At 34.3% G+C, this 26,159-nt stretch overlaps 2 protein-coding genes across 5 annotated transcripts; one reads left to right on the top strand and one right to left on the bottom strand.

The window, feature by feature from the left end:
- The first annotated feature begins 270 nt into the window (after positions 1-270).
- LOC133704287 (protein MANNAN SYNTHESIS-RELATED 2-like) lies at positions 271-4,206 on the top strand. Its single transcript, XM_062129080.1, has 6 exons — positions 271-668; positions 1,451-1,598; positions 1,789-1,856; positions 2,003-2,088; positions 2,901-3,480; positions 3,567-4,206. The coding sequence occupies exons 1-6, from the start codon at positions 567-569 to the stop codon at positions 3,846-3,848; spliced, it is 1,266 nt and encodes a 421-aa protein (XP_061985064.1). The 5' UTR covers positions 271-566; the 3' UTR covers positions 3,849-4,206.
- Positions 4,207-4,763: 557 nt separating this feature from the next.
- On the bottom strand, positions 4,764-21,249 carry LOC133704286 (calcium-transporting ATPase 9, plasma membrane-type-like). 4 transcript variants are annotated; one of them, XM_062129077.1, is made up of 34 exons: positions 20,457-21,249; positions 19,809-19,925; positions 19,686-19,725; positions 19,374-19,489; positions 19,154-19,285; positions 18,983-19,072; positions 16,802-16,871; positions 16,378-16,448; positions 16,199-16,282; positions 16,036-16,113; positions 15,887-15,958; positions 15,600-15,683; positions 15,424-15,506; positions 15,230-15,338; positions 15,101-15,156; positions 14,960-15,002; positions 14,771-14,854; positions 14,535-14,672; positions 14,277-14,342; positions 14,071-14,169; positions 13,597-13,707; positions 13,115-13,282; positions 12,686-12,745; positions 11,965-12,129; positions 11,701-11,817; positions 10,875-10,973; positions 9,994-10,131; positions 9,179-9,279; positions 8,092-8,137; positions 7,841-7,975; positions 7,557-7,664; positions 7,384-7,475; positions 6,893-7,060; positions 4,764-5,144 (listed from the first exon to the last, which is right to left on the bottom strand). In XM_062129077.1, exons 1-33 carry the CDS (start codon positions 20,685-20,687, stop codon positions 6,925-6,927), a joined length of 3,339 nt encoding a protein of 1,112 aa, XP_061985061.1. In that variant the 5' UTR covers positions 20,688-21,249; the 3' UTR covers positions 4,764-5,144; positions 6,893-6,924. The 4 variants fall into 4 exon arrangements, with proteins under 4 accessions (XP_061985061.1, XP_061985062.1, XP_061985063.1 ...); XM_062129078.1 differs by lacking the exon at positions 4,764-5,144 and adding an exon at positions 6,270-6,502; XM_062129079.1 differs by lacking the exon at positions 4,764-5,144 and having other exon boundaries at positions 6,270-7,060; positions 19,374-19,453.
- Positions 21,250-26,159: the final 4,910 nt, after the last annotated feature.

Raw genomic sequence — 26,159 nt, forward strand, 5'->3', positions numbered from 1 at the left:
ATAACAAATAAATTATAAAAACCCTCCACAGTCTTTTCTTTTCTTTTTGTTATAAACCCTCCACAGTCTTTAATCCTCCGATCATCTTTATAGTAAAATGAAAAATTATTAATGCTGTGTGCTGACGAGGCAAAAATGCCACTGAAGAAGGGGCAAAGGGTGAGCTAATCTTCTTTTTTTTCCTTTTATTTTTCTTGCTTTTGATAACCAATCAAATCTTTAACTTGCAAAGAATTTAGGCAGCACGTCGTCTTCTGAGCAAAAGTGTCGGTGAGAGAGTATGTACACAGTATACTACAGTGTTGTGTGGTACTCTCTCTAGATAGACAGACATGTATAGCGAGAGTGAGACAGAATATGCTGTATCTGCTCTGTCTCTCTCTGCTTAGCTTTCCATTTCAGCTTCGTCTCCACCTACTCATTTACACCACCTGCACCAAATATGCTTTAACACAACAAAACACACAAACCCCATATAATTAGGGCCTTAAAAAAAAGAACTTGTTCACTTGTTGTCAACTAAAACCTCTCTCTTTATTCACATTAACTGTAGTTAGAGAGCAAGAATGGGTGTGGATTTGAGACAAGTGGTTGCTGGGGTGCTGACTCTAACTATGTTTGTGATGCTTGGTAACATGATCAAGAGAGACCATTTTGATTCTGTTGAAGTATGTCCCTTTCAGCCCTTCTTCATAAGTTTCTATAATACTTGATTTTATGTGTGTAGGTGATCTTTTGGTCATTCAAGTTTCGAATTTTTTCTTATTTGAAGCTGTGTTTCTTGATGGGGTTTTAGTGTGGATTTAGATCTTTAAACCCTTTTGAAAGCTCACTGTGATAATTCCCACTTTGCATCTGACAAGTAGTGTTCTTGTAGTTCAGTGCAGTAAGATCTACATGTTCTTGGCCCAAATGTCTTGGCTTTATGGTGCTTATACCTTAATTTTTCTTTCTTTGTCACATTCTCATGAGTCTTTGGTTGTTTGTTTCAGTCAATTTTGTTCTTTTGTCAAGTTTGTGTTAGATCTTTAAGGTATTGTCACTGTTGTATTAATTTGTTTAATTAGTGACTTTTATCTTACATTTTTGGATTAAAATTTGAGCTGAGGTGCTGCGTTTATTTCTCCTCTGAGCTACTGATGATATAGAAAAAGCGAAGAAACCGAATTACTTTTTTGCTCTCTAGTTGTTTAGGCTCTCAAAAGCTCTGGTCTTTTTTATGATTCTTTCCTGGAGCAAAGTGAGATTCATAATTACAGGGTTTGATAATTTTCACTTCTTACTTGAGCCATTATCATCTGGAGCATGCTTTCTTGCGAGTTTAATATTTTGGAATCCAAGGAAGCTTTTGATAAATTTCATTCTATGAAGAAACATGTCATCCAACCATCATTTTCTGTGGATCTATATGATTCTCCTTTTCATTATTTTGTATTTTGTTTTGTGAAAGGGGAAATTTCCAGGAGTTAGGGACGTCGAGTTTGATAGCGAGAAGGTTTCAGATCAGGGTCTTGTGACATTTTCCAAAAAGAGTACAAATGGGCCATGGATTCAGAGCGGCCAAGAGCTAAAACCATGTTGGAAAGAGTCAACTTTTGGTAGGTTTACTTGTGATCTTGATAATTACCTAGAGTTTTGTGTGGTATTTATTCCTATATATGCACTCACTGATATACTAAGCATTCTTTTTGTGTGGTATTTATTCTTATATATGCACTCACTGATGCACTAAGCATTCTTTTATAATGTTTCCCTACCACTTCTCATGAATTCTCACCGATTTAACAGATGAGGTAGAGCCAAAAGGGTTTGTCACTTTGTCATTAACTAATGGTCCTGAGTACCACGTCTCACAGGTATCTGAAGTAGCCATTTAAACTTTCTTTTCGTTCACAGAAGGATTCTGCCTTCATTGTTTTCAAATGAGTGAAACATCTGCTTTCCATTCTTGCTCCTCTCCTCCAGACATTAACATATCTTTGCCGGTGATTGCATTTTTCAGATTGCTGATGCAGTGGTGGTAGCAAGATATATTGGAGCAACTCTCGTACTTCCTGACATTAGGGGAAGCAAACCAGGAGATGAAAGGTTAGCAGCATGTCACTTTCATGACAATCACCCTGTTGGGTTTTTTTTTTATTATTATTATTGGAACATATATAGTTGCTGCCCCTTTTTATGTCATTAGATTTATTTGAGATGATTTGGATGGTAAATTCCTTTAGAAGAGTCTAGCTTTTCTATTTTTTCTTGCTCTATTTTATTTTTATGTGGAAAAGGGGAAGGGGTGTTGTGGGTGAAGTTGATATTTTCTTTGCAAATAAGTTTTTTCCTGTTATTAATTCAACCATAATTGTAAACCTTTTTTATTCTTTTGAACCGCACCATAACCATTTTACTTTGTGCCTCTTTTTTCTGTATCATTATGTTGTTTCTGCAGTTTGCAATCTCAAACAGTTTGTTTTTCCACGTTCAATGAATTAAGTCTTGAGAAAAAATGTGTAAAGCAAGATTCTTTGCTATCGCTGCTGGAACAATAATGGAAATGGCAACTTCACCCATCTATTTTTGGGGAAATGTTTTATGAACTTATAAATTTAAACCTCACCTATTAGTTGCATTTTGACACGTAAATGTCAAACAGTTTCCAGTTTCATGTTTGCTTAATTGTATTTATGTTTAAAGCTTTATGGCTTATTGTAAGTCCTTATAAGGCATGCACATTTTGGCTTTGCTGCAATGCCTAACTGAATCAGCTTTTTTATTTTTTTTATCCCAAAAATAATACTGTCAAGGCACCATAAATTTATACTCTGAAGAAATTTTCAATATATGATCAGGGAGTGAATTAACTTCACCGAGAGCTTTTGGGTGCATTCTAACAAATTGACAATTTACAGGAAATTTGAAGAAATATATGATGTTGATAAATTTGTGAAAAGCCTGGATGGGGTGGTTAAAGTAGTTAAAGGTCTGCCTGATGATGTATCGATTCGAGATTTTGCTGTTGTCAAGGTCCCTAATCGAATTTCAGATGATCACATTGCTGAGAAAATCAAACCAGTCTTTAAAACAAATAGCAACATAAGACTGGCTACTTTCTTCCCTTCAGTAAATATGAGAAAGACCACAAAAACAAGTGCCAGTGATTCAGTTGCATGTTTGGCGATGTTTGGAACTTTACAGTTGCAGCCAGAGGTTAATGAAGTGGTTGACTCCATGATTGAGAGGCTAAGAACTTTGAGTCGCAAGTCTAATGGACAATTTATTGCCGTGGACTTGAGAGTTGAGATATTGGAAAAAAAAGGTTGCCATGGAAGCAGTTCAGCTGGAACAAAAAGCTGTTTTAGTGCCCAGGAGATTGCTATATTTTTGAGGAAAATGGGATTTGACAAGGATACCACAATCTACCTCACTCAGCCTAGATGGGACGAAAGCCTTGATGTTCTGAAGGATATATTCCCTAAAACTTATACTAAGGTTAGGCATTTTCCATTGGTTTCTCCTTTCTATTGTTTTCCCGTAAGTTAGTCTAAGTCATTCTTTACGTCGGAAAACTTTTGCAGGAAAACATAATGCCTGCTGACAAAAAGGCAAAATTCCTCGAATCAGAAGACTCGGAGTTCGAGAAGGTTATTGACTTCTACATGTGTTCTCAGAGTGATGTCTTTGTACCAGCCATCTCTGGCCTATTTTATGCCAATGTTGCTGGTAAGAGAATAGCATCTGGCAAGACTCAAATACTCGTTCCGTCTGACATTCCGGGCTCCTCTGCCTCTGTCACCAGCCATTTCTCCCCCTATATTTCCAAGAAGAACCACATGGCACATTCCTGTTATTGCAAGTAATCCATGCCAAGAAACCCTGAAGAGAGCACAATACAGCTTATGTTGAAGTCTTCAGTAATAGTTGTCACTTTCTCGATTGCCGCATACAAGCTTTAGCTTTTCCAGTAAGCAGATGAGCAAGTGAGTTGCACCATTCACGCTTCAATTTGGGAGTGAAAGCACCCCGAAGTAGAAGTTTACTGTTTCAATATGATTTTTTAAAGATTTGTTCTATATAAAATAGGACAAGTAGTTTTGTGAGTTATAACGTTCAAGAATTTGTTTGATGTTTTGTTTATTTATTGTAAAAGAAGTCGCCATTGTGTGTTTTTTGTCTTCTTGAAACCAATATTAAAAATATTTATTAAATTCTCCTGAATACATTGCAGCTATCTGATAATGAAGATTTTAGGATCATATCAAAATTCTTTTGGACAAGAAGGCAACCCATATGCGTGGAAGCTAATTTGCTAATTGGTCTGCGGGTTACCAAAATAATGACTGATATAATAATCAAGGGCTGGTACCAAAATTAATAAATATTAACATAGGCTGCTGAACTTAGGGATGGCGATGGAACCCGAATGGGCTTTCAAAATCTTCAACTTGAATGTTATAATTTAAAATTATTTAATATATAATTGACTTAATTGAAAACTATTTAATATATAATTAACTTAAATATATAATTTTGAAAACTTCTAGGTTATTTATTTATTTATATCGGGCCAAATTCAGGTTAAGCAAAACAATTTTACCTGAACTTGATCAAATCTATAAAATTCTTATCCATTTAAATTAGTTCAGGTCATCGGTTCAAGCAGAATTATCATCACTACTTGTTAAAAAAATTTGTTTTAGCCAGCATCAGAATTGAACAGCTGAACCAATAAAAGAAGCTATCAAATGAAATGAAATGAAAGAAAAAGAGATTGATTTGTGGAAAACCGCTCATAATTAACAGAAGCCATTGAGCTCTTTCCGAGCTTAGAACTTTAGGCCATCAACAAAACCCACTATCCATAGACATTTCAAAAATAAATTAAAAAACCTTTGCAAGAATCCTTATAACAGATTTGGAGCTTTTTATTCTGAAACAAAACATTCTAACAGATCCTAAAGAAACCAACATTGTACAATTCAACAAGACGTGCTGCTTGCACATCTCTGAGAAGATGCCGTCAAGATCGTGTCCTGGCTCCCTATTTCCCTCCAACCAATCCCCGAGGATTTTGCTAATGTCTTTGGTGCCAGCAAGATTGCTGGGTTGTTAAAGGCATTTATATATAAATCTCCACTCATTTACTCATTCATTGCCTATCCAACCATACCAACACAAGTCATTTCATTAATCAGTCCAAAAAAAGAAACATTTGATGAACTCGAAGCCTATTTTAGTGGAAGTTAATTTCCCCGCCCGAGAAAGCACATGTTCATCATTTCCTTTAGCTCAAATGCATTATTTATTCTAAAATATCCATCTCAAATGATATCAAGTGTTGATGGAATAGACTCGACTAACGGATTTCAAATAACACCAACCATCAAATAGTCGGATATTATTTAAAACAAACAAGGCTCATTTGCAGTGAATACTTCGAGATTAGTAACATTCCTCGTACAATTGATAAATAATGTGTTCGGATTCGGATGGAATGCAGCAATTTGCAGTGATTTTAAGCTATGATGCAGCAGAGAGCATGTCAATTGAAGACACCCTGTTTATGGGTGTGTTTGAATAATATCTCAGTTGCAACAACAAATGATTGATGCTCAATCTGAGATGGTAAATATAATGGGTGAATTAGCAGTTTCCAACTCACAGCAACATCAGCTACAAGAAGAAATTAGAGAAAATGAGAGGTACAATATGAACTTTATTGGCCCAATTCAAGTCAACAAGACACTTTGAATTTGGATCAACTGCTAAATCAAGCAAATGATTAGGAAAAATCCCATTTCTATCGACTTTCATGTATGAGCAATTAATATGGTCTCGATGATTTATAAACTAGTTTCTGGTGCATTTTTAAGTTTTTTGTTTGCTCACGCTGGAGGGGGCAGAAAAGAATGATGGCCGTAGATTATAGACCTAAATTGCTTGTTTATACAAGTTCTGCTCATAATTGTTTTGTTTCAATCTACCCCAGTGGATTTTGTTTTTAATTATTATGATAAGTAGATAATTTCACCAAAATTTCTTTCCAAATTCCTTCTCTTTTTTAAAAAAAAAATAATTCAAAAAAATTCTCAACCATACGAAGGTCAAAAACCAAATGCTCGGTCAGTCCCCACCCTGTTTGCAATTCATTCAAATGTATGAGATCTGATCTTTGGTAAAGCTAGCATATCATATCATATGAAAAAAAAAATTCAAATCGACCCAAGTAATAATCCTCCAAGTATTAACAACTGGCTGTGGAAATACTAGCAACTGTTCAGTGAAACCTTAACGAAGATGGTTTGCATATTGTCAAAAATAACAAATACAGACAACATAGAAGTATCAATATAGGAATCCATCATAAATATTCAACGAGTGAGTTCATGATGATTAATCATCATTCTTTCGATAACACACCATTAGTCGAAGTGCTTAACACACCTGGTGATCATAGTGTTCCATCAGGGCTTAACTTAGCCAAAAAATCCTTTTCAAAGTCACTACGTGAGTCCTGGCATGGAAAGCACGTGCAGAAACACATATACATTCAACTACAAGAAAGAGGAACAAATCCTCTCCTCAATGCAGAAACATATAGACATTGAACTACAAGGAGGAGGAACAAGTCCTCCTCTATGTACTATCATCATGTTCAGAAAATCCACTTTACTCGGGTCTTTACCCCCCCTTGCAGACGTAAAAGAAGTTTCAATAGAAAAGGCAAATCTAATTCCTTATATCTTATTTTACAATTCATGTAACCAGCGGATATAACACTAGATGTTTCCAGTTGTTTTATACAGTTACTGAAATATCATCTTACTACTATATTGGGGGTTAGTTTAGGTTTTACCATATCACCTATATGCATTTATGCACGTTGAGCATATCAGTGTGTTACCTTTCATGAACTGGATGCCCCGTGTCAGGATATCAGTTTAATGAAAGCCCCCACTGGGGCATTAATGCAGTCCTAGCAGTTCTGAATCGTTGAAATGGCTTTCTGAAGTACACAGATAGTGGAGTCTTTGGAACTGGAATGAGTTTTCCAACTGCGGCAAGAGGCCAGCTGTTAAAAGAAAACAGTAGTCAGGATGAGAAGTGATGATTTCACACAATAATACAGTATATACCTCAAAAAAAAAAAAAAAAAAACACTCGCAAAGCCTTCAAAACATTTAGTCACTAGCCAAGTAATTTGCATGCACAAGAATAATAGTAGTAACAAAAAGAAAAACATCCAATCACCTAACTCAGACCATCTAATTAAATGGCAAATGTTCCACAAAGCATCAAACCAAAACTGTAAGTAAAACAAGGCAGACTCAAAGTAGAACCAGGCATAACTTAGTTGATATATCTCATCCTATAAAAACTGGTAATTTAACTAACCTGACAATGCCAATGGCAACACATATAAGCCATTGTTTCCAATTAAGTCTCACAGTTGTGGTAAAGTCTCCAGTGAATTCAATGAGGATTATCTGTAAAGCAATTAGCAGTGGCACTGTCAGTTCCAAGTATACTGCTAGTGAAAGGCCAAAAGAAAAGTAATGGCTGCTCACCTGAAGGATGACGGTAAATCCAACTATTCCCATAAATAAGTGGTTTTTTGTTACTCCTTTAAAGACATTTATTTCATCTGGCTTTCGAGCATTGAACTCATTGAAAACCTGTAAGTTAAAACAGTCAGCAAATGCAAGCTTTGCATCTTGAAAAGACAAAAATAACTTCTTTCCATGCGACATACTAGGGAATGATAATGGCACTGGTTTCATTTCTATCTCAACAGACTAAACGAGACTCATGAATACAACAAATAATACTTTTAGTCAAGTGGCAAACTTACTTGACAGAGAACAAATGCATTGAATATCATAGTATTCTTCGCAATTGTAGCATGTTTCCTGTCATCTTGATTCAAGTGAAGAATACTCAAGCCCTGGAAGTTGAGTACAAGGAGAACAGCAACTTGGTATAGAGCCTGAAATGGCATGAAAAGAATAGGTCATGAATATGCCGTAAAGCTACATTCGTACTCAGCCCATAGTAATCTCAGTATCTCTGGGATAACTTATTAGCATTTCAGAGAAGAAATACCTGTATGAGCAAGTTCCTCCACATGATGTTTGTTATAAGGGGTTCCCTAAAAAAATAAGCAGAAGATCACTATTCAGATCATCATCCATCAAAATTCAGAAAGAGTTGCAAATACATTGAAAACCATAATGCAACATCTACAATCACGATATGCAAGAGAATCCCATTACCATACTTCTTGGACAAGCACAAGTCAAAGACAAGTAAAATGACAAAGAACAAAGGATGAAGCCTGAAATATCTGTGCTTCAGTATCACCCTGTGTATTCTAACTTACCACTAATAGGTGTATAGGTTGTTTTAAATTTTAATGTAGTTAAATTTAACAATTACTCTACTTCTACGAACTAGGCCATACTGCCTGCAAATTAAAACAGAAATCATTTAATATCCTGAATCCAGAACCTAGGAAGACCTCGTATGTCCTGAGCTCTTTTCACAACCAAGAAATAAATTTCAGATGAGTGAAGTTGGCAACACAGTTTACAGAGCATGGAATAGATTGCTCAGCAAGTTCTCAACTTGACAAAGCATTGTATATCTTCAAAGCCAGAAATATGGAAGCAAAATATCTATGAAGAATGCAGCCCTTGTCATCAGAATAGACTAATAATAAGAAAAAAATAATAAATTGATCCACGTTGGTTGAACTACAAAGGTGACAACGTCACAACCAATATTCAGAACAATAACAAAGCAAAATTCTACATTTTTTTTCTGGTATCAGAAGGCATAAAGTAAAATTTTGTAGGATCTCAGATTCTCAAACATTTGGCATTTCCTCGATGTCAAGCAAACCATAATGAGACTGAATTTAAATAGACTCCCACCATTTTCCTCAGCTGATGATCAAAATAAAAGCAACCTCAATTCCCTTTCTTTAAAATAGGACATGGTCAAACAAAAATCTATCCCCAAAACTCACCCTCAATGGAAGGCCTAGGATCAACATAAAGAAACATTAAGCATCAAAATGCCACAGTATACATACCAGACAATTTAAGAGCCACATTAACTGCAGCTTGCATTTGTAGATTTATATGTCTACCGTAACATATTTGGCTAAAACATGGTACAAAGTACAAACCTTCGACCAACTGGTGTCCTATGCATAAGGTGGTCTGTTGGCGGTTCCGTCGCCAATGCAAGTGCCCCAAGTGTGTCCATGATAAGATTGACCCATAGAAGCTTTACAGCAAAAGTGAACAAGAATTAATATGTTTGATCATCATGAGACTGAATTTAGTTCAGCATCAAGAAAAATTTCCAAATTCAGGTATAACATCATCAATCCATTGAAATATTTTTTTTCTTGGGCTATATTTAAAATATGAAAGACACCCAGCATATTGTGTCTTCTGAATCAAACTTAAATGAGAAATTGCAATCTAAACAATTCTGAAACATCCAGAGCTTCCCTCCCGCACTCAACCAAGAAAACTCTATATTTACTTACCATACCCACTGCAAATACAAACAATCCCTCACTATATTCCTTGAAATTAAGGCTATAGTCATTCAACACATTGTACAAAAACAGATTTTTAAATAACAGGCAGTTCCTCTCTTTAAGATAGGGCCCAGATTAGATTGATCAGAAACAAGTTCAAGATAAAATCAAGTTCTTTTCCCTCAGGTGTACTTCAATATGCTATAAGTCAACTATTCTACCAATAAGCATGCATATAACCAGAGGTTTGGTCTGTCTTCTACATTGATAACATAATAAAACCAGTATACAGGCAAATTTGGAGGGCAATTCATGAGATTTTTAAAATTACTCGATCAGACCTGCAGTCATGAATATGCCATTGTGCTCTCTAACAAGCAAATTGATGCATAGGCTAAGATTAACATGATCAACTGAAAGAAAATGCATATGAGAGAGAGAGAGAGAGAGACCTGCACTGTATTTAGGGGAACATCACCAGAAGAGACTGCTGCAACAACGTTGATTACTAAAGCTCCAACATTAACAGTGAGTTGGAATTGGATAAATTTCTGAATGTTGGCATACACAGAACGCCCCCATCGGACAACCTACATGTGAAAGAAAAAAAAAGTGTGTAATGAATATTAAGACCATACTCTACTTGAATGTTAATTCAGGAAGGTATGAAACATAACTGAAGAAATTGGAGCCACAAGAACCTTTATCATCTATCACACACGAACAACTATTGCAAAAGGAAGACGGCATGTTTATGAAGAAAACCAAAACAATAAACTATATTAATGGCATAAAAGCTATTTAATGGAAATATATTAATGTAATGGACATGAGAGTACAAGCACAACTTCCCAGCAAAAGGAGGCCTAAAGGTCTAATGCTCTGCAAACAAGCAACATATTCCATGGTAGCAAGAAACCAAAAGGAATACAAGTTGCAAAGATGCAACTTCCAACCAATAAGTACATGTATTGAAGTGCGAGATTCATTCATAAAGGAATGCTAAACAGAAAGTGGTGTTTTCTTCCTAAAGAAAGATGAACTCCAGCCCCAAGGAAAATAAGGCCTACATGTCTAAGTGCTTTGCACAGATGCAACATATTACATGATAGTAAGAAACCAAAAGAAATAGAAGTTGCAGAACTTTCAACCTGTAAATACATATATTGAAAAGCAAAGCATTGGAATACATAGGGAAAGAAATGTGAAACAGAAAGGTGGTGTTTTCTTTCTAAAGAAAGATAAACTCGAACTCCACCACACACCCCACTGAAAAAAAAAGCCTTGATACACGCGTAATTTTCTCATGTAAATAAGTCAAGTGCTTGCTAACCTTTACAACTGAAGCAAAATTATCATCCAAGATAACAATATCCGAGCTCTCTTTTGCAACTTCAGTCCCTTGAATGCCCATAGAAAGGCCTATATCAGCCTACAATACAAAATGTTAAAAGTGCAGTCAATTGACATAGAAGCAATAAACAACTTGGAAAGTAGTGCAGATAAAGTTGTTGAGTACAAGACCATGTAGTACAAGAGGCATAGAAAGGAAAAGAATCAGCTTTAATCTGAGAAAGTTTTTATTGCATCCAGACACATAATGCATAAAATCTCTAACTGTGCAAGACATTCAAGCTCGTTACCTTTTTTATTAGATATAATATGGGGAGACTTTTCCCTAGGAACTAAAATGACTGCTGGCACAAAATCTATCTCTAAGCAAAATACACAAGTTGCACTGACACAAATTTATACCTGTCTTCAAAATATTCCACAACATGTTGAAGAACGCATGTGTCATGGCTACATATAAATCAATGTTTTAGATATAAATGAACTAAAAGATATAACTAATGATCTGCTATGATATTGTTACAATTCTTATTTATCATACCTTTGTAATAGTCTACAATAGACACAGAAAACATTAATGTTCACACATCTAGACATTAGAAAGTTAATGTCTCTGAAACTAGAGGTCCAGTTCCAATGGTCACAATTGTTGCAACTCGAAAACATGTTCACGGACACAAGTTACCAAATAGCAAGCAAACAAAATGCCTTGCAATGTCTGTACCATAGTTACAAACTCTACCAGATGCATCCAAACTTTTTGGAAATATCAAACCACATGTAGAAAGGAAACAGTGATGACAAACCTCATGAAGTGCAGGAGCATCATTCGTGCCATCTCCAGTCACAGCTACAACTTCCCCTCCCTTACGAAGGGCTTGCACAAGCAAAAGCTTGTCATTAGGAGATGATCTTCCCATCACCTACATATCATTACTCCTAAGTCAAACAATTTTTTATACTAAAAACAACAAAACCAGCTATCTCAGCTTCCAAAGGTAATTATAAGCTAAACTTCATGAAAATTTCCACTTTGTGCAGTCAAAAACTTTGTGCTGTTTGGAACAAACCGTTATTTTCTTGGCAATTATTTCTCTTTCTTTTTCTGAATATGCACGGAATACTTTTCCTTCAATGATGTTAGGCTCCGTAGCATCAGCCCCAGAACTGAGAATCCCACACTCCAAAGCTATTGCTTTTGCTGTTTGAATATTGTCTCCAGTGACCATTCGTACCTATGATTTCACAAACATATTATTCTGATTAGCCTTTTTCCCAAATTGTTTCATCATAATATGCCATGGATGAGATAGATTTTACATACAAATAGATTTCATACAGGTACAAGAAATGCTAAAATTAGAGCAACAAATGCTCGTCCCAGTAAGGGTTTTTGAAATTCCAAGAGGGGCAAGGTGCTAAGGCAACAGCTAGTCTTGCTTTGTCTCAGTGCACTCCAAAGTAGGAATATGCAATAGTCTTTCAGGATAACCATCTACATTCCAGTTGCTTTGGTATAAAATAGTTATTGCAGATACAAAGAGATAGATAGCTTTGTACCTCTAGTTTTTTGTTTTTGTAGTGGTTTATAGGAGGATATCTCATCCTCTGTTTCCTTCTCTTCCATTCTTTGTTAATAATGTTATTTTCCTAATTCAGTAAAGGTCACTTTGATTGACTATTAAACATAACAAACTTCAGCCTTCTAAGTATCATCCGTTAATGCATATGATGGCATGACCATTTTCATAAAGTAAAATTAAAACATGATTTCTGTAATTAATAAACAACCTTTACACCAGCTGCTGTGCAAATTCTCACTGCATCTTTTACACCTGGGCGACAAGGATCCTGCACAGGAATGCATTAGCTAAATACAAGTAAAGCCTAAACACCTATTAAAGTTGACACTTATGGACAGGCTAAGGAAAACTTGAGTTAATTTACATATCAGAAAAAAGAAACAATAAAACTTTTGATAGTTCAATCAAAGCATGAAACCTATATGTTCTACATGCAGTCAAAACCAAAAGAGCTCCCATGCTAGTAGTGCAAAGATGATCGATGAGGCTTCTTATAAATGTGAATGGGTGGAGATAAATGACATCTAGCATCTAAAGCGTATCTACACCAATAACCTTATATCATTGTCAACTTATTAATTATGGAGAGAGAGATCCACATAATCCAAAAGAGAAAAAGAGGTGTGAAAATGCACACCTTGATGCCAACAATAGCAAGCAAAACAAGCTCATCTTCAGGCAAAACCCATTTTCCTAAGCTCTCTTCATCAGTAGGAACTTTGTCCAATTCATATGGTCTGTATGCAATAGCAACACATCGCAAGCTGCAGGCAGCCATGTCATCAATAGCGACCTTAAAAAAATCCTGCAAGGGGATTTACAAGAGGAATCGTCACCCAAAAAAATAGCAGTCACATGTTAAGAGATTCTAAATTACTCTCTTACCTTTGCATGGAAACAGTTCAAATGATGGCTTATTTTATGATCTGATGCTGTGTGTTTCATGCAACTAACTCAAAATATTACCATTTTTAATTTAACAAACCACTGGTCCCTAAAATGCAAACTTCAGATAGAATCAAAATTTTAAATTAAAAAGCAATGACCTTCCAGTATGTGTGCTTCGTATAAAACCTATGGAAACCAGCTTTAAAACAATTTCAGCAAAAGAACACTCACCATTTCTTTATCAATGGATTGCAATGAACCGTTTGAATCAAGATATCCAGTACAAGAGGCAAGAACCATCTCAGCTGCTCCCTTCCAGTGTATGCGAACTTTAGAATCAGCCTTCCAAAATAAAATGGTGAACGAAAGTTTATCAGAATACAGCAACTTATTACTTAGCAGTGCACAGGTTCAGTGATGAACACAAATGAGAGATCTTGCACTCATAAAGTGTGCAAGAAGATTATGGCATGCTTCAGGCATAGAGCATTGTCTGTCCTTAAATCAATGAAGAAATAATGATTTAGCAACAGGCAAATCAATGGCAACATTTTCCATGCATCAGGTTCCAAACAGGTAAATCAACAGCTATATTTTCCATGCAACAAATGCAAAATGATAGGAGAAAAAATTATGACTGATACCAAACGCCAGATCAACTTGTGATCACCAAAGTCAGGGGCAAAGTTAGATTGAAGAGAATACCGTTTGTATTGCAACACCACCTCGCTTCTTCTCGGAATTAAAAGGGAAAACATGCAGAATTTTGGACTCTGCTCTAAGAACATCAAACTTCATCCCCAACTGATAACAAAATTAAGAAAAACAAATATGAAAATGGTAAGTGTGATATGCTGGACAGTGGACTAATATACTCAATATAGACACTGGAATATGGTTAGAGGTTGTGCCTTGACTGCCCAAGAGAGGATAGCCTTTTCAGTTGGAGATCCAGTAATCTCTACGTCTCCACCATCCTGCCACAATAGCAGTCAACAACAAATTTCATTCTTTCAAGGGAAATATGCTCTCAAAGTAATCCACGATGTCCAAGATAAAAAAAAGTTATCAAACTAGAAGTCAGGAAATAATATATACAATGATTAGATTAAGAGAGAGCACGAGAATAATCAACAAAAGCAAAGAACAAAAGCAAAAGAGAGTGCTACCTTGGGAACAAACACATTGCCTGTTGTGTTCTGTGCAATACCCTCACATAACAACAAGCCAGCTTCTGACTGCAATTGTGAGGGGTCATCTGGTGGGTTTATCTTCTTATTCCCAACATAAGCCTCAACCACAGTCATCTGTAAAGTGAAACATCCACAAATCAAACCCAAGCACAGAACACGGCATGCCCACTTCACTAAGTAATGATGCTCGTGCTCCCTACAGTGAAACCCACCTGATTCAAAGTCAATGTTCCAGTCTTATCACTGCAAATTGTTGTTGAAGAGCCCATAGTTTCACATGCTGAAAGCCTACGAACCTGAATATCTATGCTGTTAGACAGGGATGTTTCACAAACTAGAATTCAAATCAGAGGGAATTATAGAAGAAAATGACTTTGATGAAAATAGAGAAAGATACTTGCCAAGGCTTTATCAGCCATCATTTTCCGCATTGAATATGCCAGACTGCGACGCAATAAAGCACAAAAATATGATGAAAATGGATATGAGATACTGATCACTAGATAGCATGCACTAATATTATAGAGATGACTTTTACTTACGTCAAGGTAACAGCCAATGGAAGTCCCTCAGGAACGGCAACAACCACAATCGTAACCTACATGATTATACATTTAGTAAGGAAATTACATAATACATAAATATAAAATGAATCCAGGGACTTCACTTACTGCAATGGTAAGTATTTTTATCACTCCGTCTACTGCTTTACTGACTGTTGTCTCGCCTTTGATAAACTGGACACTTCCATCTGGATTTTTTGTATTTCCAGTAAAATATCTAACAGGTATAATGAGATTGTAGCCGGTAAGTTGGTATACAGGCAATGTAACAGTGACTAATTGAATAATAACATTTACCCTACCGGCCCAAAAGGACAGCAAGCACAGAAAGAGCTACAGCAAGCCCCGCAATGCCTATAAAAGTTGCGAGTCCATTCAAACGTACCTAACACAGTCATTAAAGGATAACCTTAAAGCTGCAGCAAATTACATTTGTTGATGCTAGATACAGTTGAAGTAACAAGAATTGAGATGAAACCTGCAAGGGAGTTTCTTCACCAGTATCCTCTGAGATACTTGCCATCAACAAACCCCATTCAGTATTGATTCCAACACCAGTTACCTGAAAATGGGCCAAGAAGAAATGAGCCTACAAGGTGGTAAATTCATATAACAAATACCAGATTATTTTGCAAATAAAAGGAAATGCTGCTGTTAATTACAATGGACAACAAAAAAAGGAAAAGGAGAGGTGCTTCATAAAAATAACTCAGAATCATCATGATCATGCTTAAAAGAGAACAGAATGTAAAACTGCGCTTTTACCAGCATAGTGCCAATACCATCTGCTACTTTACAACCAGACATCAAAAAGGGAGCATTCTGATCCTTGTGAACCTACAATAGAGAACAGACTTGTAATAATAGATTTCAACTATCAAGAAATTACAGAACCAGATGAGTAGTGAACTCACAATTTTGCTTTCACCGGTCATGCTAGATTCATCTATTGCAAGAGAATGGCCAGTAATCAAGATTCCATCAGCTGGAACCTGAGTGAAACACCTCAATATTTGTATAGTTAATTTAAGTGATTCAAAGCATAGTAACACTAAATTCTTCAGGAATAAACCTCACCTGGTCTCCTATTCTAAGAGGCACAACATCACCAACTACAATATCAAATATTGAGATTTTCATAATTCTACCACCTCTCATGACCTGCAACAATTTCAGATATTTCCATTCCTTTAAACACCAAACGCTAGAAGATAGACAAATAAGCAATAAAATATTTTCATCACTTTATTGCATACCTCTAATTGTATGTTTTGTTTTTCCTTATTTAAATTTTGAAACTGCAGAGATTGACGGTAATCACTAACAGCTAGAGATAAACAGACAAAAGCAATAGTTAGAAAAAAGAAAAATCAATGCTTGGATAAAATAGCACATGGAGTTGAATGAGTGGGCCCAATAGAAGTTTTTCCAGAAATGACGAGAGTGGTTCAGTACTGAAGAAAAGTACAAGAAAATAATATCAGCATCGTTTAAAATTCATTTGGAATGCAGGAGGATGAAAGTAAATAAAACATGAAGTCTTTGACATAACCATTTCACAGCCATATAATCAGATGGATACTAACTTTCTAAAACTTGTAACATCCAAACTTTCATACATGGCTACCTTCTGCTAGCAACCATAAAAGCCTTATATTGAAAGAAGAATGAATTTGACACCTGTAACAATTATGACAAGCATAACAGCAAAAGAGATGCTCGCCCCATCATACCATCCATGTGACAAACCCTATGAGGAACAAGAAGTGTGAGCAAGATATCAGTGTAAACAGGAAAAGGTCTGAAAAAGAATAAAAGGAGAGGAAGATCTACCCAAATAATGCACTGTGCAAATACTCATAATAGTTACTGATATACAACTTGCGTCCTTAGCTTAGTCAAGCTAAAACATAGAAATATAGAGTTGTTTTGTTTTATTTATTAAGGATAGAATAGTATTTCTATTTTCTTTTAGGTTTAGCCTATATATAATCTCTTTGTATTTAGGTTAATCCTATTCTTTTTAGATTATTGTGATAACATCATGCAATATCAATGAAATCATAGTCTCCTCTTATTTTTATATTTCTCTTTCATTTCTTTGGATTGTTTTAACATGGTATTAAAACATGGTTTCATGGAACAAAACTTAATCCCGAGCACAGCTTTCACAGATCCAACTTAAAGACGATATTTGTTTAGTTTTTACAATCTGGTATTTTGTTTTCCTTTCGTTTGCGTTCTATTTTTCTTTTCTTTTTTAATTATGGCTACTGAAAGAGATGATTCGCTTCAGTCTGTGAGTGTGATGTTATATGGAAAGAATTATTCGTATTGGAGTTATGTGATGAAAAATTTTATTAAACATAAAAAGATGTTAGATATGTTAGTGAAACTTTTGTGATACCTAGGAATACTGATAAGGGTTATGCTGCTTTGATAGAAGCCTGGGAAGCAAACAATGCAAAAATTATTACTTCGATTAACAATTCTGTTAAGCATTCCTTAGGTACACAGTTAGCGAAGAATGAGACAACAAAAAAGGTTTAAGATTATCTACAAAGGTTATTCATACAATCATATTTTGCAAAGTAGTATCAATTAGAGAATGAGTATTCAAGAATTTTATTCTACTATGACAGATCTATAGGATCAATTGACCCTTACAGAATCAACAAAATTAAAGGCATGTGGTGCCTGTATTGCTCGTAAAGAACAACAACAATTGGTAAATTTTTTAACGACAATTTGCAGTAATTATGAAGGACTTAGAGGTTCAATTTTGCATCGTTTTTCATTGTCTTCTATTGACTCAGTTTTCAATGCGTTATTGGTTGAAGAAATACGTCTCCACTCTTATTCTGAAAAAAAAATTCTTTCTACTTCTAATCCTTTTGTGCTAGCAGTACCCTCCAAGTCATTCTCTAATAATCTAAATAAGCCTTACACAAGGGTTGTCTTCGACAAGTGCAGTTTCTCCAAGTAGAAAGGTCATTGGAAGGCTCAATGTCCCAAGTTAAGATAGCAAAATCAAGCTTTGAAGTCTAGCAGTCAGTCACAATTTAATGCTCATAGAACACCTCAGGGCTACAAACCACCACACCACAATATTGTAGCTGTAGTTTCTTCATGTACAGATACTCTTGAGCAAAATGACTTTTCTCGAAAAAAACATAAGCAAGTTGTTGAAACTGCTCGTTCTCTCTTGTTGTCTGCTTTTGTTCCTAGAGAGTTTTGAGGAGAAGCTATTCTTACAGTTATATGTTTGATTAATACAATTTCATCTTATCATAATAAGTTTTTCTCCTTTCAAAAAGTTGTCTGAGTATGCCCGTGATTATTCCATCTTTAGAGTGTTTTATTGTGCTTGTTTTGTTCTTCGTTCTCATGTAGAACGCGGTAAGTTGTCCTCTAGATCTGCTATTTGTGTCTTTCTTGGTTATGGTGAAGGTAAAAAAAAGTATTGTTTTAATCCAATAACTCAGAAACTTTGTCTCATCATGCTGTCTTTCTCGAGCATATACCTTTCTTTTCTATTCCATCTATTACTCATAGCTTGACTAGATCTGATCTTATTTGTATAGATACTTTTTTTGAAGATTCTGATAGTTTATTGTCTCAAGTTCCTAGTACTTCAAACATCTCTTCTCATGTTCGACCAATTCATAATGATCATTTTGCAAATACTGACATTTTACTCTCCGGTACACCTAAAGCTTCCTTTTCTTTTATAGTCCCTTAAATATAATTTCCAATAATCTATGATAAGTCGGATATTCTGCAGGTTCTTTATTTATGTTGTATTTCTTTGGATTGTTTTAGCAAAACACAATAAATAGAAATAATAGAAACCAAGCATACCTCTGTCTTGATTCCCAATCCTAGTGATGCTATAGCAGCTACAATCAAGATGATGAGGGTTAAATCTTGCCAAGCTTCCCAAAGGAACCTCTGCAATTAAAATTAAAGCATGGGGTAAGCAAAATATTGGTAATTAAGAAGAAGATAGCAACTCAAAACCACATATTATACCAAAAAACCACGTCCTTTTTTTTGGGGATATCTATTTGTTCCAAATGTGTTCATACGCTTTATCAAATCATTCTCATCTCCAACAATACCAGTGGCAAGATTGGTTTTCAGCATATTTGACAAGCCTTTAACCTGATTGAGGAAGAGATGACACACACTGTAAACAAGTTTACACGTAAAATTGTGTAAAACAAGGAAAGCATATTCGCAATTGACTTACACCACCACATTGATGCAGAGAAAACATATTATGATCCCTGGTCATTGAAGCGAGTTCTTCAAGTCCAATTGCATAATCACCTGTAACAGTTGGAGGTGTGGCTGAGGTACCCAACACTAGAGAAGCAAAAAACAAGTTAATACAAAAAATCTATTTAAATGGAAAAGGTACAGCCCCAAAAACTCCAAAACAGCAGACTACAATATGTTCAAAACAAATCAAGAATCTCCACATATAAACTCATTTGACTACATCAAAGTAAGATTCTGAGCAGTGAGAAGATGATTAAAAAAGTATTGGAGAGCAACATACCAATTTGTTGTTCACCCGCCAACCGAAAGAGTAATGCGGCCTGAAACAACAAATAACTGTTAATCAAGAAATAAGACAGCCTCAAGTGCATGATGAGAAGCTCGCTAATGTTAGAAAAGTCACCCTTATAACTTGCGCATGGGATCTGACCATCCTTCTTCTCTGCTCTCTCTCTTCTTCCTTTTTCAAGTCCAAGGTGTACCGAAAACGCCGTGAAGCATTTAACACAAGTGCTGCTTGCTGCAAAAGACACGAACAACTTTAGTTGCAACCCAAGAAAAAACAAATACAAATCAAACTTGCAAGAAAAAATGTCCAAACCTACACCAGATTTGGCATCCATTGCTTAAAAGAGGAATCACCAAGTGGATGAAACCAACAACGAAAATAGAGTTCAACATCAACTCTAAACTCGAAAATGCATTATAATTCCTAAAGGCGAACTTATTCCACACGATAATAAAGGCAGGTATCCTATAACTTTGAGTATTCATATTCAAAAAAATAAAAATCTATACATATTCTAACTACATACAAAACCACCTCCCTCTCCCTCTCCCTCTCCATCTATAAACAGTCAACCATCATTCATCTAAATAAATAAACATCATCCAACGCAAACGAAACTCAAAACACCAAATGCGTCATCTATAAACCAGAGATATAAATCCATTCAGTAATGATAATAATAATAATAACAGCAAACATGCAGACAATGCAGCATTATAATAACAATGATAAAATAACAATAATAAAGAAAAAAATATTCACCCTCCATCGGCGAAGAATCTCGAGAGGAGCGTTTTTGGTGTGAGCGATATCAAAAGGATCGTCGTCGTCGTCGTCGTCAAGTTCAAACTCCTTAATAGGTTGTCCCACCTCCAAGTCATCAGTCTTCCTAGGGGATGCCGAAGACGGCAGCAACCCGTTGGATGAACAGCTGCTTCTCGTGGCCATTCTCTCTTCTTTGGATTTGGCTTCTTCTTCTTCGATTCTCCTCATCTGTTATCTTTGTTACGACAACAAACAAAGAATATACAGAATTTAATGTCGCGTGGAGAGATGGCGCATGAAAATCCCGACGGTTGTTGCAGCGGGAAAAGGATAGGCCACCACCGCCAGCTCCTCAACTCCAAAATATACGTGTAACAAACCAACGCACCGTAAAATCAAATCAGTTAACAAATAAAAATAACGGAAACAGGTGAGAGGGTGGGAGAGAGAATGTTGGAGTGATTGGGTGGTGTGAGCGGTAATATCGGAGGCGTGAGTTACGGAGGAAGTTACTGTTAGGTTTTGTTAGATAGAGAGATTGACAAACTTGTAACAGAAAGAAAAGAAAAAAAAACAACAACAACAACGATGATATGTATTAAGTAGTTAAAAAAAGAGTTGGATACGGTAGGTTAGGTTACCATGACGGCAGGGATCGGGTGGTTTTGGTGGCGGGGCGAGAAAAATCGGTGGGTTTGGGGAATTAATCGACAGCTCATGGGAAGTGTGTGGGTGGAGAGAGAGCTAGTATTTTTGTTGAAAAATAAATTTGAAAACAGACAATAGGAAACTTCCTGGAACCCGCGCGAACCTCTGATAAGTACACTGGTGCTTTGATTTGTTTTTTACTCCCTGTGATTTTAATTGTTCTGTTTCGATCCCTAAAGTTGAGCATGTGTTTATTCTTGATCGTGTTTTAGACAGATTGTCCTTGTTGATTGCATTGGTTTCTTTTTTCAAGGTTTTCTCGAGAAAGGTAGAACACGGAGGCTTATGTGAGGGAAGATTGGGATAATTTAAGAGTTAAAAAACAAAAGATAATGTAATGGGAATAATGCAAGAGCTCACAGGATTTTTTTCTGCGAGATAAGCTTTAATTTGAAGGGTTTAATTTAAGAAATAAAGTTATAGGACTAAGATATAATTTTTTAAGAGATTGGTTTTCATGACCATCTCATTCAATATGAAAAGATCTTGTAATTATTTTTTAAAGTTTTTTTATTGGAAATGTATCAAAATAATATATTTTTATTTTTAAAAAATTATTTTGAACATGAATATATAAAAAATATCTGAAAATACCAAAAAAATATTAATTTAAAATAAAAAAATAAAAAAATAAAAAAATAAATTTTTTAAAAACATTTTTAAAATACAAAAACAAATCTTCTATTTCATACAACATCTCAATGGTAAAACGTCTACGAGCTAGTCGCGATGCATAATTTTCATGTGCTATGTAGTGCTTCGAAAGGCTAAAATAAACAAAATCGCGATTTGATCAATAAACTAATAAAGCATAAACTTTCGGCTAACTTGACCAGGAATCTTGACATTTGTTTCGATCAGGTCATGAACTTAGCCTGTACGCGTACTAGTATCCAAAACATCCCGCCTGGACCTCTTTTGTTTTTTTTTAAAAAAACAAATGTATGTGTCTGGATAAATATAAAGGTTAGTGATCAGTGTTGATGTGTCGTGACTTTTGGGGACTGAAACGTACATCACCTTCTCTTCTTTCAAGTTGTGATTGGAAGAGGTGTGAAGTCCTTCCCCCTCCACGAGAATCATTTAGCACGAGAATCATTTAGAAAGAGTCACAGATGATAAAAAGGTTGAAATTAAAAAGTTTAATTTTTATATAATTTTAAATTTGAGTTTTGTAATTATTTATATAGTAATTATTAAAAATTTATATAATTATTAATTTTAAAGCTCGTAAAATTAGTCGAGATATACACAAATTGATCCAGACATCCATATTAACTAGAAAAAATACGAAAGAATTAGAAAAAATTGCCTTAAAATGAAAGAAAATGACATTTTTTTTATTTAAAATAAAAGTTGAAAAAATTTAAAATAAATTATTTTTTATTTCAGATTAATATTATATTTTAATGATTTTAGTATCATTTTATGTATTGATATTAAAATAATTTTTTAAAAAATATATATATATTAAATAAAAATTATTTTAAAAAATAATTATTATAACCTCTCCGAATATTTTTAATATGTCATTTCTCATGAGCGTGTGAACGTGACAAATTTAAAGGAGAAAAAAAGTGGGAACAATAGTGATTGATTTATTGCTTTGTAAGCGTGTTAGTCAAGCAATTGTTATTGTCAGCACTTGAACAAAACTGTCCTTGTTGACTTTATTGATTCTTTTTTAGAGGTGAAACTCCAATTCTTTATATGGATTTTATATTGTGATATAAAATATTTAAAATATATATATTTAAAAATATATTAAAATATTTTTTATTATTTTTTATATTAGCATATTAGAATTAAAAAATATTAATTTAATATTTTTAAAATAAAATATATTTAAAAACAAAATTTACTGCACTCCTAAATAAATGAAGGCATGTGTGAAAAAAAAATTATGCCAGTTTACAAGTTAAACAGTAAAGAAAAAGGTGGCAAGGATAATACATAATTTTTTAAGATTTTTTATATGAAAGAGTTCTTCGTTTCAGGGATACAATTAAAAAAAATCAAGATTATAAGACTAAATGTGATTTTTAAAAAGTTTAGGTGTCATAGTCGTCTCACCCTAGTGCTTAGTCTCGTCCCATCAATTGAATGACTATGCGAGATGATAAGATGGAGAAACTCAACCATTGCTGTCATAGCCTCGCATTTGAAGGGTAAAGTTGTACAAGTTGTGGTGTTTAATTTTTTAGTGTGTTTATTATTGTGGTTGCTTTATCGGGGACTGAAATGCACATTACCTTCTTCTTTCAGGATGCGGTTAGAGTATAAACAAATACAAAGTCCTTTTCTCTTAGAGAGAAAAATGTGGACCCATGAAAAGATATTGAATAGAAAAAGAAAGACAATACATCATTTCTCATAGCTGACTGAACATGACAATTTTGTTTTTAAAAAAAAAAGTGTGTGGATCAATCGTGATTGATTTCATGCTTTGCATGTCAGTCACGCTATTATTAAAGTGTATTTTATATCGTAGTCAATGGTATTTTAAAAATATTTTTTAATTAAAAATATATTAAAATAATTTTTTAATTTATTTTTTTATACCAACATGCCAAAACTATTAAAAAATACTTCAATTTGATTTTTAAAGTTTTATTTGTCTAAACGCGAAAACAAATTAGACATTAGTTTAATCAGTAAATTGATCGCCGCGGAGATAGTGGAGTGTTTGTCATTTTAGAGAACAAATAGAAAGATATCTGGTTTTTTCCCTCGATAATTTAGCATGATCCTAGACATGAGAGACCAATTCTCTCCCTCGATTCTGGCTTTTATTAATCAAGTGCTTGTCCTAGCAATTAAAAAACATATATTTCATCACTCTCATGATTCAAACTTTGAAGTTAACGCGAAAAAAAAAATCATTAACTTTATTTGATTACATTTGTGAAAGATGCATTATTGAAATAATTTTAAAAAATAATTCTAATCAGCATGTAATGATAAGATAATACGTATTTAACTTAATAAATAATTCATAAATATATAAATTTTTAACTTGATAAATAATAAATAAAATATAAATATATAAAAATCCGACTCACATGTACCACTTTGCCACCTATAATTGATATTGGTCCAGTGATATTTTTTATAGGTTGTTTTCTTAATTTAATGTCCGTGTCCGAGGACAACATCAATCACTCTTCAATGACTTCATCTGCAAGTTCTCCTACATTAAAAAGAAGTTTGATGTATTTCCCCATCAATTTATGTTAGAGAAAACAGAAACAAAATAAAATAATTTCAACGTCTTGTACGTCTGGACAAATTATCCTGTTTATTTTTTTCAACCACGAGATAATCAAGGACCGGCCCCGAGAGCCAGGGGCTTGTATGTTGCATCATCAAGCTCGAGTCAATCTGTTCATGAAGGACTTTAAGGCCCGTGCCCCTCCCCTCTATTTGACGACTGGAAAGGGGGGGCCATGGCATTGGGGTTTCCTAATGGAAGCACACTCATGAGCAAAATTTGGCGCAATTTCAGGTTGTCGAAATAATTATACTGCATTGCATTGAATTTGACCGGATCATAAATCGAAAAGAAACCCTTTTTCTGGTGGTTTTGTTTGTTTTTTTATTTTAAAAGTCTTTTTAAAAAAATTAACTTTTTTAAAAATTTAAAATCTTTTAATATTTTCAGATTATTTTAACTGTTCATATCAAAAATAATTTTTAAATAATAATAAAAATATCATTTAAAAAAATAATTTAAAAATTAATTATTGTTACATTTTCAAGCATCTCCTGAACCCAAGAAAAAACAAACAAACAAAAAAGTAGCTTGGAAGTGGATTCCACCAGGCAAAAGTCCGGAAGAATATTGACCAATAGATGTCCATGTTATCATCTCAATTTTAATTCAAACACGTGTAGCGTTTTCCAGCGAGGAAAAACACCTGGACAAATTTGAGAAAAGAAGGGGGGAGCGTGTCCATATATTTTTCGACCGTATAATCAAATAATTTGAATCACGGGCCAGTCTGAATCATCAATATAAACCTCGTCTGGATCAATCAATCATTTAGACAAAAACAACTTCATTTTTATTTTGTTTTTAATTTATTTGAATTAGCTCGATCAAGTTTAGACTATGCTTAATCTAATTAGTAAATTGCTAAAAACTAGCAGGTCAAATAAATTTTATCGGACTAATACATTATTTTATCCAACTTCAAGTCTAGCTTAAATCGAGCTATACAATATAGATTTCTTGAATCAACTGAAACAAGTTTAATAGCTTGAGTTATACTAAACAAAAGAAAGCGACTCGGGAGAAAATTGCAACGTGCAATACAAGAAACCACCTAACAATCATGTTACAACATATATGTATCATTTTTTATTTTTTTTATTAGTGTAGATATCTTGATAGTTTTCATGTATTTTAATTAATTTTATAAATTTTAAAATTAATGATGTACCTCTAAAATTTATTTAACTTTAACTATAAAGTATAAAAGACATGAACTTTAGTTCCAGAGTATGATGTGGTTCTAAAATTTATTTAATTTTTTTATATATATATTAATGTGGGTGTCTGGATCAGCTTATGTATATCTCAACTAATTTTACAAATTAAATTTTTAGTAATTCTAATATTTATGAGACTCAAAATAATAATTTTTAAAAAATAAATTTAAAACAAAACCGGTGCAACATCCCAAATATTTAAAGTTAAATTTATTTAACTTTAACTAAAAAGGACATGGAATTTTAGTTCCAGGAGCACGATCGGTGAACGAGTGGGGCATGCAGAGCAGTCCTTTGAATGCAGCACAGGAGAAAAAACACAGAAAACTTTTGTAAAAGTAGACAAATATTTTGAAAACATGCTCGAGTCCACGTTATTATTATTATAAATAAAGCTTGAAGATGCGACAGAAATCACTATTTCTCTACGCCTATTATTATTGGATTACAGTAATAATTCAAAGTTTTTATTTTTCATTTTGACTCCTTTTTTTTATCTCT

This window comes from Populus nigra, chromosome 10 (genome assembly GCF_951802175.1).
Source record: "Populus nigra chromosome 10, ddPopNigr1.1, whole genome shotgun sequence".
NCBI classification, from domain to species: Eukaryota; Viridiplantae; Streptophyta; class Magnoliopsida; order Malpighiales; family Salicaceae; genus Populus; species Populus nigra.